This window comes from Festucalex cinctus, chromosome 9 (genome assembly GCF_051991245.1).
Source record: "Festucalex cinctus isolate MCC-2025b chromosome 9, RoL_Fcin_1.0, whole genome shotgun sequence".
NCBI lineage: Eukaryota > Metazoa > Chordata > Actinopteri > Syngnathiformes > Syngnathidae > Festucalex > Festucalex cinctus.
This window is the reverse complement of record NC_135419.1, coordinates 279,144-298,232: the sequence shown is the minus strand read 5'-3', so window position 1 is coordinate 298,232 and position 19,089 is coordinate 279,144. Positions and strand designations below refer to the sequence as shown.

At 43.1% G+C, this 19,089-nt stretch overlaps 2 protein-coding genes across 3 annotated transcripts in view; one reads left to right on the top strand and one right to left on the bottom strand.

The window, feature by feature from the left end:
• LOC144025845 (complexin-2-like) overlaps positions 1–7,766 on the bottom strand; it is a 40,011-nt gene extending 32,245 nt beyond the window's left edge. The window contains exons 1-2 of one of the 2 annotated variants that reach the window (XM_077532202.1): positions 7,460–7,766; positions 6,193–6,293 (exon numbers count right to left, since the gene is read on the bottom strand). In XM_077532202.1, coding sequence (XP_077388328.1) covers positions 6,193–6,223 — 31 coding nt within the window. In that variant the 5' untranslated portion in view covers positions 6,224–6,293; positions 7,460–7,766. Of the gene's footprint in view, positions 1–6,192; positions 6,294–7,115; positions 7,267–7,459 lie in introns of those variants that run through there. The other variant, XM_077532203.1, reaches the window with a different exon arrangement.
• Positions 7,767–13,220: 5,454 nt separating this feature from the next.
• On the top strand, positions 13,221–14,129 carry LOC144025890 (complement C1q tumor necrosis factor-related protein 3-like). The gene is made up of 3 exons (XM_077532283.1): positions 13,221–13,450; positions 13,542–13,679; positions 13,811–14,129. The coding sequence occupies exons 1-3, from the start codon at positions 13,276–13,278 to the stop codon at positions 14,080–14,082; spliced, it is 585 nt and encodes a 194-aa protein (XP_077388409.1). The 5' UTR covers positions 13,221–13,275; the 3' UTR covers positions 14,083–14,129.
• The last annotated feature ends 4,960 nt before the right edge of the window (positions 14,130–19,089 follow it).

Below are 19,089 nucleotides of genomic sequence, written 5' to 3'. Positions count from 1 at the left end.
GCAGGCTGTCAAAATAAAGACGGGAAATTGATGAGTTGTCAATCGATTGATTGTTGTTCCTCGAAATGATACCAAAGGAAATTCTGCTCATCCAGTACCTGCCATGTGAAGTAAGCCAACTTTCATTTCATTTCATTTTTAGGTGAAAAACCAGTCCGGTTTTGAAAAATAATCCCATAGCAACAATGATCGATCATGATGAAGTTTGTTTTTTCTTCTTCTTCTTCTTCCTGATTTCGACACTCGCAACAGATACGGTTTATGTGTCAGGAGTCAGGACATAAAGACATTTTTACACTTTCTTTCCCGTCATTTTAGGGTGAACATCAATCCCAACTTTGCCTTTCAGCTCCTCGTTAGAGAATCGTGCAACAATGAGCAGTTGGACGTGCATTTACAGAAGGTCAAAATCAAAGTTCACTTGTAAAGGTTACAGTGCGTTTGAGCCTCATCCTGAAATTTCACCCGAATTTCGGGGTTTTTTTTTGGAAGACACACTGCATTAAATGCCCGCCTGCCTACCAGGTCTCGAGAATCACGGATAATTGGAAAGTTGACCCGTGTGTGAGGAAGCAACTCGGCTCCCAGCTGACCGGCTGATGATGTAACAGTAATTAAAGTGCAATTAACATATTGGTGGGCTCAAATTTTCCTCTTCTGATTTCACATTTTCACCTGCTCGGAAAGCATCGAAAAGATAGAAGCTTCCATTTTGGCATCCGTGGCGTGGTGGCCGTCCGATTGCACGATTGTGTATCAATTCATCAGGATGAGACGGCCTCCATTCGGCTCAAGTGGATTAAAACCGCGTGCAAATGTGATTCTTGCGAGCCAGCACAAGTGTGAAAAATCTCATTTGACTGGTTGGGCTTGCTTGGCCACCCGTGCGAAGACGTCTCGTTCCATGAAAGGCGGCACGAAGCGTGTGTTGTTATCTCAGGAAGGTAAAAGCGCCTTCCCGACCGCCGCTTGGCTGAGACGGTGGGAAATTGTTTGTGCGAGTGTGCGTGATAAATAATACATTCCCCATCCCGTGTGCAAATCTGGTCTGTGAATGAAGTATCGCAGGAGTAAGTTATTGTGTTTGTCAGAAGACGCATGAGGTGAAGAGCGCGAAAAGATGCAATTAGGATTCATTTTGATGTAGTATGTCTTTTTAATGGCATTAATGAGAGAATACAGTGAAGTGCGTCCCTTGATTTCTGAGGTCCCCAATTTACGAATTTGAATTGGAGTCAGTGCTTTGTCCATTTTTTTGCTTTGTGTTGCAAGCCATAAAATGGGAGTTCAACAAAACGATGACTCTGACTCCAGTAATGAGGGATTTGCGTTGGCATTTCAATTCATTCCAATTTCAACAAGTAGCTAATTGAGTCATGTGCTTATATGTAACTTGTAAATGAGCTATTTTCATACACAAGCTTATAGTCAATTTTACATATGTCCTGTTTGAATGTCAAAATCCACACCTCACGAGACCTCACTTCAGTTCACATAAACAGACACACTTCTTTGTGCGCTCACATTTTTAGTTTGGCTGTTTGTGGCTTTCTGATGAGCAAACCGGTGCTAGCTATTGCGTCATGTGGCTAACCAAGCATGATTCAACAATACTGGTTTGATTTTGACAGCTTTTTACTTCCAAATATCGGGCAACATCAGTATTTTGCTAAGTAATGAACTTGTTGTTTTGCCTTTTCTGCATTTGGTGTGGCCAATCCGTTTGGAATGTTTGACAAGTGAACGCTGGCTACACTATTAGCTAGCTAGCTTGTAAGCGACAGACAGTCGAGCTGCCTGCCGCCATATGCTCGTCACTTGTGTTCAAAAAGCAAAGTGTTTTATTTTGTTCTATCACACTGTATTAGCAGTTGTTTTTTGTATTTGCCCGCCCTTTACATTAACATCAATTTGACATTATATTATTTTACACTGTTGGACCAAATTGGGGGGGAGCAGCGCACATCAGCACAGTCGCAAACGACTGCACAATTCATCTCTCTCTAGCCTATATATAAACGTGCGCGGAAAAACAAACAGTAAGCGGCAGTCAATGTTGACTTGTTTGAGCAGGCTGTTGCTGCTGAGGTCCACATCTCCCAGCATGCCGCTGCTGGTGATTACCACGCTGTGACGCTTGATGCGTTTGCTTTTTGGAACACTTTGCTAGCTGTCAAAAGAGTATATTAGCTGTGAATACCGTCTGTCTGCGTCTTGCGCTCATGTTTGTGCTCAAATAAACATTGGTCAAATGGTATTTTGTTGTCATTCTTTCCGTTTTGTCACTGCATCGAGTTGTGTTCACAGCCACCATACAGTGCTCGTATCTCAAGTTTGTGCTCAAAGTCATAGCAAAAAAATCGGCCAGTTGACGGCTCAAATCTGGAAAGACTGCTAAGTCGCTTCATTTGTATCTCAAGGCACCAATGTATTCACTGTACTACTTTCCTATTGAGAGAGACTTCAGAAAAAGCACCAAAACTGTGAATAGGTGAGTTTTTTCGACAAATATCCAGGGATAGATTTGAAAGAAAAAGATACAAAATAAATAGGCTGATTTAGGAATTGTGAACGGTGAATGTGAGGCAGATTTCTGGACTATAGAAGTTGATGTTGGTGTTGGTTCGACTCTGGAATGAATGATTTCACTGAACATTGTTTTCAATGGGATCTTATTTTCGATATTGGAAATGAGTCCGATCGCTGATATGTGTTGTCGATGTGTTTTCAGACTCATCTTTCTTCCCTTTTGTCTTCCATGCGAACGCACACCGTTTTCGCTGCTGCTTCCGATTTACAGTAATGGCGGCAGAGGGAGGAAGGCGGGATGGAGGTTGGTTGAGTTGGGAGGGAAGAAAGGCCCGGAGAAGTGTGATGGCACGTGATGACTTGAAAGGCGAGTCATAAAGGACCAATTTGTTCTGTTTCGTCTTCCGCCTCGTCCTCCCAGGCCAGACGAGGGAGGAGCGAGGCGAGGGAGGGCTTTCAGGTTGCAGAGCTTACAGATGCAGCCGCCTTTTTACGGCTAGTTTTGATGTGACGGGTGACAAATCTTCACCAGCACGGACGCCACGGGACCCACGCCAAGGCCGCAATATACGCAAACGGTTCTTCCTGACTTGCAGATTGAATCCATTTGTCATTTGTCCACTTTCCGCCGAATGAGTTCTTTGGCCAAAGGCTTTACAAGTGTGCGCATGAGGGGCTCCCCCACATAAGCAAGCACATTCGATGGAATCCAGCCCCAATCCACCTTCATGTTTTATGCATGCAGAGGAAATGCAAGTGTGATTGTCTTTACTGGTGTGCTACCTTCAGGAACACACCGCTTACCTACTTACTGATATCACGATCGGATTCCGCAGCTCGAAAACGTCTGACAGCTTATTATCACGCACAATCAAACACACACATACCAATTATACATCTAAAATGTTTACACAATTCAGCAGGTCTTCCAACAGCTGCCATTGCCCCAAAGTCAGCATGATGTCAGAAAAAAAACAAAATGGCATTATTGGTAACTGGGGAGAAGACAAGTTGAGTAGTTTGCCAACAAGAATCATTTGCAATCAGCAACTCGCGGTGTCGCTCGCGTTTCCTGAAAGGATCTGAGCTGACGTGGCTTCGACCCGCAAGCTATACGTCAGAACGGGGAAGTTGTATCGCTGCTTTTTTATGAGCGATGTTTCAGCGTATCTCATCGCCACTCGATCGTCTGTGGCTGAGGAGGACAAAATCGAGCGGATGCCATAAGTTGTTGTACGGAGAAAATCTTAAGGCTTGCTGGTGGCTGCTTCTAAAGGAAGAGAAACTGGGAACCATATCAAGCGTCAACAGTCACGTTTCTATGTAATGGCCTGCTAGCCTGCTAGCAAACATCCGCTCTACGGTTAGCTACACATTTCACTCATTGAATTAATTGGCCAATCCCTTCATTGAAGATGCTGAGAAGTCCATTTGATGTTTATTCCCAAATACACAATAAGTAATAGGAAACATGATCATTGGTCAAAAACTGAGCATCAATACATATGGAGCTATAACATTGAACTGTTTTCCCCCATTGAAGTTTCCTGATTATTATCGTATTGTTACCAACGTATGACGTGATTATACGTATTCCCCGAATTAAAGAAAAAAATGGATTGCATTTAACAGACAATATTCTTCATCAATCAAAATCAAAGTGTTTTGAGTGGCGACGGTCTGGCGACGTCTTTCCCGGCCGGCGCTGCGGTCGTCAACAACACGAGCGAGCAGCTGTTGCTTCACGCGCACGCTCAGACTCCCGACGCGCTACCCAACTTCCCGACGCCGGCCGCACTCTCACCACCCCAGCGGCACGGAAGCGGGAGACAAACTTGGCGGGAATGCGAGCAGATGGAGTGTGAGCGCGCATGACGAAGAGGCCGACATAATTGCCTGCAGCTAATCCGCCGCACACTCCAAAGCGGTTAGTTAGACCGAAAGGAAGTCAACTTCTTGCCAAAGAGTTTGCCATAAAGGCTGGCAGCCATGTTTAATCATATTCATTAGTGATTCCCAAACACTCATCAGGTGTGGAGCAAGAAATTGGGGATTTTGTTTGTTTGTTTTTTTGACAGCTGCCTTTATTCATGGAAAGCATGTTGGCGCTTTATCAGAATTGCAGAATTTTTTGAGGTTTACGAAAAAACATCAAACGATTTTCCCAATACATTTGAATGCGTTTCAATTCTGCACGTTGTTTCTTTCGCTTGTCACAATGGCCGTTTTTTATTGATAACCCTGATGAGGGGATATGAGATACTATATGAAGCAGTGCTGATGATAAATTGTGGCCCCGTCTATCATTTAATTTGGCTACAAGAAGGATGCACCAGCACGCTCGCAGACATCGGTACACCTCGATGGTGCCGCACGACGTGGCTCTGCTTTCACTGGGTACAAAAAAGGAGCTGAATAAATGAAGGGTAATCGTCACCTTTTCCCCAAAGGCTTCCTACCTTTAATTGGCTCCCATTTCAAGTGAATACACTGTTAGTCAATTCCAAGTATGCTCCCGTTCAAACTGTCTCCAAGCACCTTTGCCAATTCGACATATTTCTACATGATATTCATTCGTGATCGCCGATTGTCTGCCGTATGATAATGTGGCCTCCAGGGAGCGATTGCATTACGTGTTCGAAAATGAGAAGATGGCAGATGTATTTATTAGGGAGGGGCCTCTTGAAATTGCTTCCTCATTATTATTCATAGGATAAATAAATTGCTGTTTTGACAGATCTCCAATTGTCAAAAATTAAAATGTTGTGCAGGCAATTATTCTTTTGAATTCAGACCTCATAACCTGTTTTATTTAGCAACGTGAAATTTGTCAGACATGCCAATCATAAGTAGACCAAAAGTTTCAAGGAGTTGTCTGCCATTTTGTTTTAAAGCGACCATTTTAGAATATGTTTTTGGTTTTATTCCAACTTGATTGCTACCAAGGTTGAACCTTGCATACTAGACGGATGACGCAAAGTCATGAAAGGTTTTCAGAATTATGTATGCCATAATTGGGGTCATTGAAAGATTCATTTATCTGAAAGATTGACTTGATCAATTTTGGAATCTTATATTGGTATATAAGATAAAATCTTTCAGACATGCTGATATGCAAGACAAAGCAGTGAAAATATTTCTGTCATCGTGTGGGTGGAGCCTGGTGGCGAAATTGGATGACTTGCCACAAAAAAAAAAAAACCCTCCAATGATTCATGTCATGCCATGTCTGAAAAAAATCATCCTGCACTTCTCTTGGTGTCCTTGAGAGATGAAATTTTCCCTTGAAATTTTGTCCATTTTCTGCCAAGTTTGACGATGACGAACTAACGTTCATCGTGTCTTGTGAGTTAGCATAGCGGCAAAGTTTAGCGACTCTTCATGAAACAGGAACGTCCAATTAAAGTTCAGACTTTAACGTCTTGTCTGTTCTAAAGGTCCGACCGGTGGAAATGAAATGATACAATAAGTGATTTCCTCCAAGCTCCGAATACTCGCATCAAGTCCTCACATCGAGTCTTCCTCGTGTGGGCGATGTCGATACAAACCAGCAAACATCAAACGAAAGTTAGCTACGAAAGTTTGGCAGGAAAAGCCTTCCCGCAAAACAAACATTTGCTGACTCATGCTGCACCAAGAGAGAGAACAAAAAAAAAATCTTACCTCCCAACGCTTGTTTCATCACGAAATTCATGCTGATGGCTTTTTATTCCCTGCCTGGTCGGAGCAATGTCACATTCAAAGCTTGCGGACGAGTTGAAGTCCTGGAAAGAAAAGGAGGAGTCAAAAGTACATCCAAGCCAAAAGTTCACATACAACAAAACAACGCGCACCAGCACACAACCTGACAACAACCATTACTGACACAACTTGCATTTTGCTGTACACACACTTCATGCTTGCACATATAGAAACACAAACACGAAACCAGTACACAATCTTCACACAATTCCACAAATCGCACAGTCAACTTGCACACGCAAAACGCAATGAGCACACACTTAGATCACGAAATAAACACACACACACAACCTTCACACAATTAACGTCAAAAAATAATAATCAGGTGTTTACATAATTTACGAACAAAAAACATACACAACATTCACACAATTGCTTGACAAATAACCTTCATAAAATTGACCAAAAAAATGACATGAGCTTCATAAACAACAAATAAGCTTCATCAACTTCAAAACAACAAAAACCCACAAACACTCAACACACCAAGTTTATGTTCTTCACGCCACCAGCACACAATCGTCCACAACCGCGACACAATTCATAACACACACTAGCGCTGTCAGTACACTATTGGCGCACACCACTGCAGTATCAGTTCATATTTTACACACAATCTACAAAAAGTACAAGCAATGAATGCACAACCTTCACCATTTACCAGCAAATACAACACAATCATCACACGCTCGCACACTGCTAGTACACAAAAGACACGCACACGTTCGAAAGGGCACCAGCACACTTCCGGTCCACAAATGCAGCTTACAAATAACACACGAGCTGCATGACACAAGTGACACGACCAAGACAGTATGCTTTTCCTCGAATGAACAGCGTGTGACCTCTGCTCGAGTATGCGCGCGCGCGCGAGAACGCGCGTCACCAACAACCGACTTGGACTCGGAAAAGTGAAGGCAGACGTGTGCGCGTGCCCAAATGATTCCTGTGCTCAAACTTTCCATCCGAACCTCCGTCGGCTTGTTCAGCTTGAACAAAAGCCGCTCGCGCTCGCGCTCGTGCTCGCGCTCGCGCACCGGTGCACGTACGCCACGCCCCCTCTACCCGCGTGCATGCGTAGCGACGTGCGCGCGCGAAAAACACCGCGGCGTGCGCGCTCTTCTCTTCTTCCGTCTCGAAGGCGGTTTCCACGCAACCTCAGCATCGGCATCGAACGTCGATTATTTACCTGCGTTCCGCACGGGGGGAAAGGAAGAAGAAGAAGAAGAAGATGAAGAAGATGATGAAGATGATGAAGAAGTTGTCCTAGCAGCTCGTCGCTCGCATCGTCTGCACGAGAAGCAGAAGAAGAAGGCAGAGGAAGAGTAGGAAGATGAGGAAGATGAGGAGGAGGAGGAGGTCCTTGCAGCTGCCTGCACGAGTGGAGAGCGAGGAGGAGGAAGAGGAGGTGGTGGTGGTGGTGTATAGTGGAGGATGAGGCTCACAGCGTGACAGGATGGAGAGAGTGAAACACGGGAGGGGAAACGTCCCGCTAACGACCCCACAACTCCTCCTCCTCGTCCTCCCTTCTTCTCTCTCTCTCTCTATCCACGCCCCGCCCCCTCCCTCCCAACATGGCCGGACAGAGCCATCAATCAAACGTTGAAGGTTTTGATCACACAAATACACACACACACGTTTTAGGTTCGTGCAGCAAGTATTGATTCAAGGCACCCTCAAAAAAATTGTCACTTTTATTGGTTGATTAGTTATTTTATTGGTGGGCTATTTAATTGCTTAAATGTAGTCATTGAGGTGTTAATTTGTCAGTCCATTTAGCAGTTGCTGGCTTGCAAGTTACAGTAGTTTTTTGTTTTGTTTTGTTTTATTAGTTATAGCGATTGGCTGTCAACCGGTCCAGGTGTCCCCCCGCCTACTGCCCAGAGCCAACTGGGATAGGCTCCAGCACCCCCCACGACCCTTGTGAGGAATAGGCGGTCAAGAAAATGGATGGATAATTGTTAGTGTTAGCAATTTTTCAAATTAGTTAGTGTTAAGCTAATTGGTAATCAAATTTAGAGTTTTAAATGTATTGTAGTGAGTGAGTGAATTGGATGTTGTGGTTAGTATTTCATTTTAAAATTCGATGATTTACTAATTATTAAGTAATGTACCCAGCTGGTTGGTTATTTGATTAGTCAATAGGTCAGTTGGAAATGTTTGGTACGTATTTAAAAGGGATGTAACGATATCCAAACATCACAATACGATATTATCACGATATGAAGCTCACGATACCATAATTATCACGATATTGTGGGGAGGCTGGCGATATTTTAAAAAGATCACAATATTGTTTAAAAAAAAAAAAAGAGCTCATACAAAAAGCACAAATATTGTACTTTTGTACATAACAGCAATGCGTACAAAGCACCGACAAAAACAATATGGAGGCGCTTGTTAATGCACGCACATATTGACTCCGTTCACAAGCATATTTCGTTCACCTTCATCTGACAATTGGCGTACATAGAAGGGCCAAAACATCCCTAATGAAAATTAAATTGCGCAATATCGTGAACATGACCACGACGATATTGTGGCAGTTTTAATGTCACGATATTGCCCGTATCGTTACATCCCAACTATTTCATTCTTTATATTATTAGGTTTGTTTGTCATTTGGTCAATTTGTTTGCTAATTAGTCGTTTAGTTCCTGAGTATGTCCTTTAGTTAGTCATTGGGTTAGCCGGTTGATTAGTTAGTTAGTTAGTTGGCTATTTTTTAGTTATTTTGTATTTTTTTTTTTTTTTTTTGTTGGGATGGTTGATTTTTTTTTTTACTTAGTCAGCTAGCTAATAAAAAGAGGGTCATTGCAGCTGCTCGACACGCAAGAATAATTAAAAACCAAACAAACAAAACCCCATTTTGATTGTTGGTGTGACATCATCCAGAGCAGCTTCTTGTCTGTCGTTTTCCTGCAGCGACACCAAGTGAGAGAGCTCGTGAGAAAAAGCTCCTTAATAACAGCATGGCGCCTCCATACTGTACAGGAAGTGGCAATTACTTGATTATGTGATACGCAAGGAAATAAGCAAGGCGCCATTGTGTAGGAAACGATTCTGTTAGCGCATTGTTGTTGCCCTGTGCCGTGTTTTTCCACAATATGTCAGCCTGAGCTGACGTCGACTCTGTTCCTCCTCCTCCTCCTCCTCCTCCTCCTCCTCCTCCTCCGCTGTTGGCCTCCATTGATGAGAGGTGGCGGTCAATACTAATTCACATGAAGTGATTTTAGAGGGCTTGCAGGCACGCCAGGCAGGCGCACGGTCGCATGCCTGATGATCAATCGTATTGGTAAACATTTTTCCATGTCAACCTTACGCGGACCCGATTGGGCTCTTTTGATTGATTTTCATTTCATTGGTGTTGAAAAAAAGCATCAGGACCTCGCTGGATGGATTTTCTTTCTACAAAATGATTTGCAATTCAATTGTGTCAGATTACTTCACAAATAAACAAACTCATCATAAACAAGGAATGTCAAAACACAAGTTTTCCTCATTCAGACTGTGACATGTTCATTGCCTCATATTATTCCACATACACAGCGATAACAAAGCTATTTAAATTGTGCACGTACGTAGATTTAAGTACAGTGGATAGTTTTATGCTACTTTAGAGCGCCTCATTGTTGGCTGTGAGTGCACACGCATCATGCAGAGAAAGGTGCAAGAGCAATGTAAAGTCTTAAAAGGTCAGACGTGACGCTTTAGAGTGCCTCGTTGTCACAGTAGCTCATTGGGATACAGTTGTGCTATGTAAACTTATGAGCACAACTGTATATGTCACATCACAGTATATGTTCCCATAACTTGACAGACCCAAAAAAATGCGAAATGAACAAATGACAACAATTGAACGACAACACACTAAAATCGACTGAAGTCTTGCGAGTTTGCAGGCTTTTGCAGGCAACTCGTTTTCAGTGGAGGCTCAGGACTGTGATTCAAAAGTTGAATTCATTTTGTAGACGTAACAGACAATCAATAATTGACCCCCCCAAAAATGTGGCACTCAGCCAACACACTCCCAATGAATCCAAACGATCAATGACCTGAAGTCGATAATCAAAGTGAAGAGAAGGCTTGCAAGTGATTTGTTTCCTAATGGACAGACATCAAAGTCGCACTTTTGTTGCGAGCACTCCGACGTGCGTGTCGGCTGGCGGCAGCCGTTGAAAATGCAGCGACGAGTATTCGTGTGTTGTTTCCAGCCAACCGAAAACAATTTCACATCAAATGTGGATGATGGCAAACATCATCAATGCAGTCAGTTTTCATGTTACAAGATTGAAGTCATATTTTTTTGGTGGTCGAGTTGTTACAAACTTTACCATTTTATTTTTGACACAAAAAAGTGTCAATCGCTGCTGTTTCCTCTCAAGCAGAGCTGCTATGTTGTGAATGCCAACGTGAAATTAAATACATTTGCTTCACTTTGAGTTCATTGTGCTATTTTGAAAAATAAAAACAAAGTCAACCTGATTAGAATGCTTTTTTTTTTTTTTGGCAACCAAAATCAAGTATGTAAAAGTTACTTTTCACAAATAAGTCAACGCTTGGTCAATCCTGCATTCACACAAAGGTCATTTAGAGGTCAAGTATACCTGCTCATCCTCATTAAGACTTCATTATGGACGGCGCAGACACACAAGTTAGAAAATAATGTTTTTTGTTTTTTTTTCCAGTTCTGTTTTTTAACATCCCCCTCGGTGTAAAATAACAAGTCGGCTCATGAGTGATTCATGCGAGCCCGTTTGTCCCTGAGCCAGTTTAATTAAAAGGATCAATCTGGAACACAGCGGCGGCGGCGGCCCTCATTTTGTATTAATAGAACACTTGAACGCTTGCTTGCAGCCTGTGTGGCTTTTTTGGGGAGCAGGAAGGGCTTGAAAATGAAACAATTTTGTCGTTGTGCAAACTTTGGTGCTTGAAAGCAACATTCATTTTTAAACTTTACATTTGAAACTGTTTGCTGTTGAGTCAAACATAATTGCCAAAATTGTCAACTGAATGTTTACAAAGTAGGTTTATTGACAATTCTCAATTATTTTCCATATGCATTCTAAAATCCCATATGCTAGACTAATGGTATTGGAAATCATACATTCGGATAGTTTGTCTTTAAATTGCCTTTGATGTTCACAAGAATACTTTGGGGATGACGAATTGGCTATATTCACACGATGTTACTGTAATGTCGCAAACATTGTCACAAGACGCAGTGAAGGTGGAAGGTACGTGAAAATAAAATAGCCGCTGTGTCATTATTTGGACTTATAGGAGACAAGATGTCAACTGTGAGCTTCATGAGCAGCTTGAAGCTTTGTCTGCCTTCTCTTGATTTGGTCCAAGAGACGAAACCTTGTTCTTGTTCCTGTTCTGAACGAGCAGCACGTCACATGTCCCGTGTGCAGCTGACAACTTCGGACAAAATCAAGGCAAGCAGTGGAGACTTCACACTTGACACAAAGTCCAAGAAGGAAGTCAATTTAGATTACTGGCTGATGATGATGATGATGATGATGATGATGATGACGGTGGTGGAAGTGGCGACCGTTTTACTATTATACTACCTGTTGTATAAATATCAAATACAATGTCGTTTTTTCATTTGTCATTTCAACAAAGACAATTTTCTGGAATGAAGCTAGCATGTCTTTGTAAATGTCAAATAATTTAGTGCATACATTTTCCTTCGCATCAAAGGCACTATCGAATCATCTCTGAACTGAACGTGCTATTGTAAATATCAGTCTTCAGCAAACATAAACATGCTTCTTCTTTTTTTTTTTGCAAACAAAGACAATTTATCATCTTAAATTAACACATGGGTTAGTTAGGTTAATTTAAGTAAAAACTAACTTAACTAAAACTACGTGTTTTTGTGGAAATCAGGAAATTGTGTCTTGGAAAAAAAACGTAACACATGTTTTAGTTAGCATCAAATACAATTTGGAATCTATGAGGTGAAAACTATAGTGATTTTATTTTAGTTTTTTCGTAAATATAATAATCTTTAACAAACCAAATTGTGCATATTTTGAAAACAAGTAAAAAAAAAACTATTAGTTTTAGTAAACATGAATGTAATTGAATCCTGTTTGAGTTAGCATCAAAGACACTGTACAATCATGATGTTTGATAAAAGTCATTTCAGAAAATGCAGAACCTTAAACAAACGTAACGTAACATTATTGGCAAAAGTGAAGTCACTCACAAATGCGTCATGCGGTGAAACGAAAATCTTCAGCGAGTTAGCAGTCCAGACGCTCATCTGGAAAGTCATTTGGGTGTCAGTGTGGTCGTCATGAAGTCACGGGCGTCAGGTGGCTTCCAATTACGGACTCAATTACGCCTCCGTCACCATGAATGAATGAATGAACCGGAATGGATTTGCTTCATCTTGCCCGCCATCGCACGAATGCCGTCGCTGACGACGTCTCATTCTACAATGCGGAACGTTCTCGGAATATCAGCAACGCCACTTTCACCTAATAGGCGAAAGTCACCTGCAGGCTCATTATTTTGCTCATATTATTCATTGTCTTGACTAGAATAAAAAGGGAACATTTGCTCCAAATAATTAGCAGTTGTCTCTGTCGTAGTCATGACTAGGGCAGTGCATAAATCGCTGGTGACTTGAATTGAGTTGCATAACCCTTAACACTACCCTAACCTTGCCTAACCTCACTTGACCTCTTCCAACATTACTCTCCGATCCCCAACCTCCTTTAACCTCTGCTAACACGGCCGTAACCTCCTATTGTCATAGAGAAGGCCTGCGTAGCCACATTAGCATTAGCGCTCGTTGCTAGCCAGTCGAGTGTGTTGCTGCACATGCTAAATGTGTTTGGTGAATCTTGCAAATGTCGTTTGTGTGCAAATGTTTGTGAACAAAGTCCACGTTCTCAAGTTGAACAAACTTTACAGATACAGCGAGAGCAAAGTTCAGGTAAAAAGTTGATGTGACGGCGAGAAGCTGCCTCGGCGGTCGCATTAGCGATGGCGTGCTCGTGCTTCACCACCGCGGCGACGTTGCTAATCGCGTGCGCTGTCGCCGGCCTTCAGGCTCAGCCCTTTTTCATCGAGGAGCACGGCTACGAACGGGACATTAACGGCTACCTGCGCCACCTGGTAGCCCACGTGGACAAACTCGAGCGGAACGCAGCCGAAGCAGGTCAGTCGGCCAAATATGACGCGTGAGAAACATTCCAGCTGGCTGGCGAGATGAACATTTGGTGACGCTCTTTCTTGTGACGTGCGTGCAGCCAAACCGCCGGTGGCCTTCGCGGCGGCTCTGGTCACCACGTCGGACTGGACGCACGTCGGCCCCTTCAACACGGATATCACGCTGGTGTTCAAGAAAGTCATCACCAATCTGGGCAACGGCTACGACGCCAACACAGGTAGGGCGCCGTCGCCTGGCCAATCCAGCCGCATCTCGTCCACATCCCGTCAAACGTCTTGGAGGATGACCTTCTCGACTCACCGAGAAAATCGACGATTTCCATCGTATTCCTGCCCCCCCCCCCAATAGGCATCTTCACAGCTCCCGTCAAGGGCCTCTACTTCATCCTCTTCAACGGCAACGTGGGCAACTCGGGGGCCTTAAACGTGGCCGTGATCAAGAACGGCGTCAACATGTTCGCCATCTACGACACGCAGGGCACGTTCAGCAGCGCCACCAACGGGATGCCGCTGGTACTGGAGGAGGGAGACAAGCTGTGGGTCACCCTGTGGCCCAACAAGAACGTCTTTGACCAGAGCCGACTCACCACATTCAGCGGCTTTCTCATCAAAAGTATGTGAACGCAAGGATGCTCTAATAAATGGCCACACGTGCACCAAATTACCTACCACCGATTTTTCTGCGTTTGTGTCTGTGTGTGAATTTGACACTCCGTTTGCCTCTGAGGATATATGAGACTGTTTGTTTTAGAGCCGCGTTTGTCCTCGAGTCTCGTTTTCCATGTCTCTCTCTGTCAGCAACACACCTGAGGATCGTTGACAGGCTCGCTGATTAGCTCATCGTTTGAAGCACCTGGCTTGGCGCTGGAGAACAACTTGTTTGGAGGATTCATGGCACGTCGTTGAGAATGTGCTCATGTCAGAATATCACAGGCCGGATTTGAACTCACAACCTCCAAACTGTCAAGCAGATTTGCAAAGCAGTCATCACTGCATGATTTTCTGTATCTTTAGCAACGTTCCGATCAAATGATTCCCAAGCTGTGAAGAAGTCGAGCAACAACAACAACGGCAACAGCAGGAACGAGCACGGTTGTGAGAAGATTGCGTTGTGTGGAGAAAAAAAAGAAAAGAAAAACAAACCCCATCCCCGTTTTTGTTCCAGCAGTGCTGATGAGGCCAAATATTACTGCAGCAGCAAATCCATTTGAAAACGTGAGCGCGGCTTGGAAACGACAACCCGTGATTGCGCCGCGGTTTGCGTCCGGCGGCCGCGTCGCTTGACAACAAATCATTCGGAGGATTACGACAGCGGGAGCAACAAATCTCTGCAATAAAAAACAAAAAAAGCTCTTCTGCTGGAATTTAGAGCTCGGCTGGAAATAAACAAACAAATAAATCAATAAATAAGGCAAGGCAAGGTTGCAGTTATGAACTTGTCAACCTGTTTTAGTCACATTGGTTCCAAAAATGTATTCAGAGTCGACAGTTCTCTCGTTTTATGCTGATTCCAACCAAAACGGAATCCAGCCACTCTTGAATGTTTTGTCCTTTCTGGTTTCATCTGATCTTTTTGGAACTTCCCAGTTAATTAAAACACACTCCACAATGTCATACAATTTGGATGTTCTTTTTTAATGTTTTGGAAATTGGAAACCCTTTCATCAATATGACGTCATGCCACAATTCCGCTAAATCACATATAAATAGCATGTCTTTGATGATACGATTATCGTGTGTCTTTGAGGATATATTCATGGTGGATACACTCATTGAGGATGTGCTTATGACATGTCAGGTTGGTGTGTCTTTGCGAATGTTGTTTCTGGGGTGTCTTTGAAAAGTTGTCTATTTCTGTGGGCTTGTCGTGTCTTTGAGAATGTGTTTATTGTGTCTTTCAGGATGTGTTGCCGTGTGTCTTTGAAGGCATTTCCTTGCGGCTGCGTTAATGTCGTGTCTTTGCTTCCAAGCAGTCGCCGCACGTCCTGTCACCATCTGGCAGAGTCTCAACTTTGGCCGCGTTGACATCAAAGAGTCAGAGGCAGCGGTGGCACGAAGGCGCCCGCGCTGTTGCCGTCCGTCCGTGTGGCATTTGTCAATGTCGCTGTGCCAAATGTCAGCTTTTTTTTGTTTTCTCACCATAAGGTGAATCACGTGTTGACAACTCGTTTGTTACACACGCGCGCGCTCCACTGTGTGTGCGTGTGCTGAATTTCCGACATGCGGCACTTTTAATACAAGTTTGCGCTTCTATGTCAAGATGGCGCTGGAATGTTTTTGACAGAAGCGATGAGCAGAACACGAGAAGCTGATTGAGCTCAAGTGGAAATTATTCAGACTTCATCAGCATGAAGACACGACGACGACAACGTCAACAACGACGACGACGACAACGTCGACGACGACGACGACGACAACAACGACGACGACGACGACAACGTCAACAACGACGACGACGTCGACGACGACAACGTCAACAACGACGACGTCGACGACGACAACGTCAACGACGACGACGTCAACAACGACGACGACGTCAACGACGACGACGACAACGACGACGACGTCGACGACGTCGACGACGACGACAACGTCGACAACGACGACGACAACGTCAACGACGACGACGTCAACAACGACGACGACGACGACGACGTCAACAACGACGACGACGACGACGACGACGATGACAACGACGACGACGTCAACGTCAACGACGTCCAACTTCATTCAACATTCCAAAACCCACAAAGACATGTCAGCTAATGGCACAGTTTAGCTCTGTGTTTCAGGTGTGCCTTTGAGTATGGCATCTTTGAGTATTTCTTTAAGACAATTGTATTTGTGGTGTCTTTGAGGCGCATGTATTCAGTCTGCGTCTTAGAGGATGTAGCAACTATTTGTCCATGCGTTCCTGTCACGTCTCGACGACGTGTTTGTGGCATGTCTTTGAGGATGCCTTCGTGTGTTTTCAAGTATATGTCTATGGAGTGTCTTTGAGGATGCAATCACGGTGTCGTTTTGAGGATGTTTGCGGCATGTCTTTTTTTTGTCTTGTTTTTGAGTATGGATTCATGTTGTGTCGAAGAGGATTCTTTCCTTCCCTGAGCTCAGACAACTTTGCTTCGTCTTCCCCGCTAAATTCCCATCAAAGAGACCAATGAGAGCAGAGCGTTTGCTTTTCCACACACGCATGGGCCGTTGCAAGCTCCGCGCACGTGCGTGACGCGACGGCAGCACGCTTGCTGACCTTTCGCTACCTGCAGGAGACTTGACAGGTGACAAAAGGAAGATGGGAGGCGCCGGCCGCACGCTGCTGCTTTACGACTATTTACTTGCCGCATCAAATGTTGACATTTATGGTGTGCGTGCAGAGCGCCCGCTCGTCAGTGTGAATGTCATTGATCATCTTTTGTCAAATATTTATAGAGTTGACGCTCGTTTCAACCTTGACCACAATTTCAAATGAACCGAGATCATATTGATCATAATCCACCTTTGGAGACTAAAATGATGACCGGAACTCAATTGTGGATTAAAAAAAAGAAGAAGAAAAAAACAATTGAATGATCCAAGTTCAAAATCAACAAAATGTCAGAATCCAAATCAGAATCATTGACACATAAATAAGCAAGATATAAATAAATAAGCAAGATATAAATAAATAAGCAAGATATAAATAAATAAGCAAGATAGAAATAAATAAGCAAGATATAAATATCCCTCTTTAGTTCCCACTAGCTCGCCTCGTTAAAAGTTGTTTTTTTTTTCCTGCAAGGCTCGATCATGAAAAAGTAACAAAAATCCAAACAAACATAAACTAAAAAAAAATGAAAGACTCGCTCATAAACAGAACAATCATCATCATCATCAAGTTAATCGTCATGACTGTGACGTGCAAATGATAAACAATGAACATGGTAATTCATCCGTTTTGTGCCGTCGTAATAGAAAAAGCAGCAATCATGCAAAACGGTTTCAAATGATAAAGTTTATGTCGCAAAATTATTACAATCAAAACAAGTATTTGAATTGTAATCAGATTTGTTTCTTTTCCTGAATACTTGACCAAGTTACTCTCATATTTATCACTTTTATTTATTGCTGTACAAATGTATGCATTCAAGTCCAAACGGAATATTAAAGACTGAATGCAATTGACGTGAAAGCAAGAGGAAGCGACTTCCTTCCAAATATTTGATTGTTGATTCATTTTTGCTGCCGTCCACCTAACGAATGCAAACGATGCTTGCAAAGAAAGAGAAGCAAACCGACACGACTTTCAACTCAAATGGAAAAATGTTTGCAATTGTGCTCGTGCGAAAAACAAAACAAAAATCACATGCACACAATAGCCAGGCTTTACTCACATGAAAGTAATTGCTTCATTTCTTTTCTTTTTTCTTTTTTTTTTTTCCTGGCGCGCTGATGAAGGTACCGCACGCTGATGTTTTGATGCTCAACGGTGGGCGACATATGATCGTCCTCCAGCGCTTGTCGACTGACCTTTAACAAAAGAAACAATCGCAAACCACATTAGCGCCGCATTAGCCTCCCGCGGGCAGCCCGTGGGAGCTCACAGAGAAAAATGGGCCACGTTAGGCCGAGATCCTCGTTGATTTGGAATGAAACACAATCTAGCGCAGTCATTCAAATGTTTCCCAAAAATATAGCAATAAACCGTGCGGGGCCTTGATACTCTATATGAGTTTCATTCATTCCTTGACCCTGCTTGTAACTCAAAACACTTTCCATTATTTTTTTTATTTCAATCCATCTTCCCCCATTGAAATGAATGCAAATGTCATTAATGTCACAGTTCCGCCAACAACAAAAAAAGAAAGAAAATACCACTCAATAGTCTTGAATTTTATATCCACAAAGAAGAAGCTGCAGTAATATTGGGTGTTTTTCGTAGAGGATCAAGAATATATGCCTGTCTGTGCTGTTATATTGTCTGTCTACATGTGTTGCTGTACCATTTGTGTTCAAAGACCAGATGCTTGGATGGGGGCAGACAACTTTTGTAAAAAAAAAAAAATCCCAAGAGATGACGTTTTCATTTTGGATCGTTTCCAACATGCATGCAGGCAATTTCATGGTGGGTGCTGCTGTTTTGGTTCGCAATGCAAATGAGTCTAATTTGCGAGCGGTCGCTCGTCTAAACCTGCTCAGATTTAGCGCACGCGCGGAGGGTCGCAACGCGATTGATTTTGCCAAAAGTGGCGTGAGCAGCGTCGCGAGGCCAGCAGGAAATCACGTGATTGGTCAACAACCCTGTGGGGTCTCTCGGGACAACAGCAACTTGAAGGGGAATGAGAAAGGAGAGAAAGGCTTTTTGTTTTTTTCTTTTTAAAGCAAGGTTAGGGTTTTAAGACAGAGTTGGGGTTTTAAATTAGGATTTCAAGCAAAAGTTAGAAAGATAGTTTCAAAGTAGGCTTTGAAATTGGAACTTTGATGGTAACGTCATGTGTGTCATTATTACCTTAACAACTGAATGCCTAAGCCAACCAAAACCCAATTCAAACTTCCAAGTCTTGAGCCTTCAAAAAGAGTTTTTGTTTTGTTTTTGTTTTTTGCCTCGCCTATGTTTGACGAATGTCGAGAGAGCGAAATTGGAGGAGGAAG

Bases quoted from the DNA above. Each gene is read 5' to 3' on its own strand.
- LOC144025890 (XM_077532283.1), top strand. From the start codon at position 13,276: ATGGCGTGCTCGTGCTTCACCACCGCGGCGACGTTGCTAATCGCGTGC. The intron at 13,451-13,541 runs GTCAGTCGGCCA...ACGTGCGTGCAG, and splicing joins GCGGAACGCAGCCGAAGCAG to CCAAACCGCCGGTGGCCTTC. The intron at 13,680-13,810 runs GTAGGGCGCCGT...CCCCCCCAATAG, and splicing joins CGGCTACGACGCCAACACAG to GCATCTTCACAGCTCCCGTC.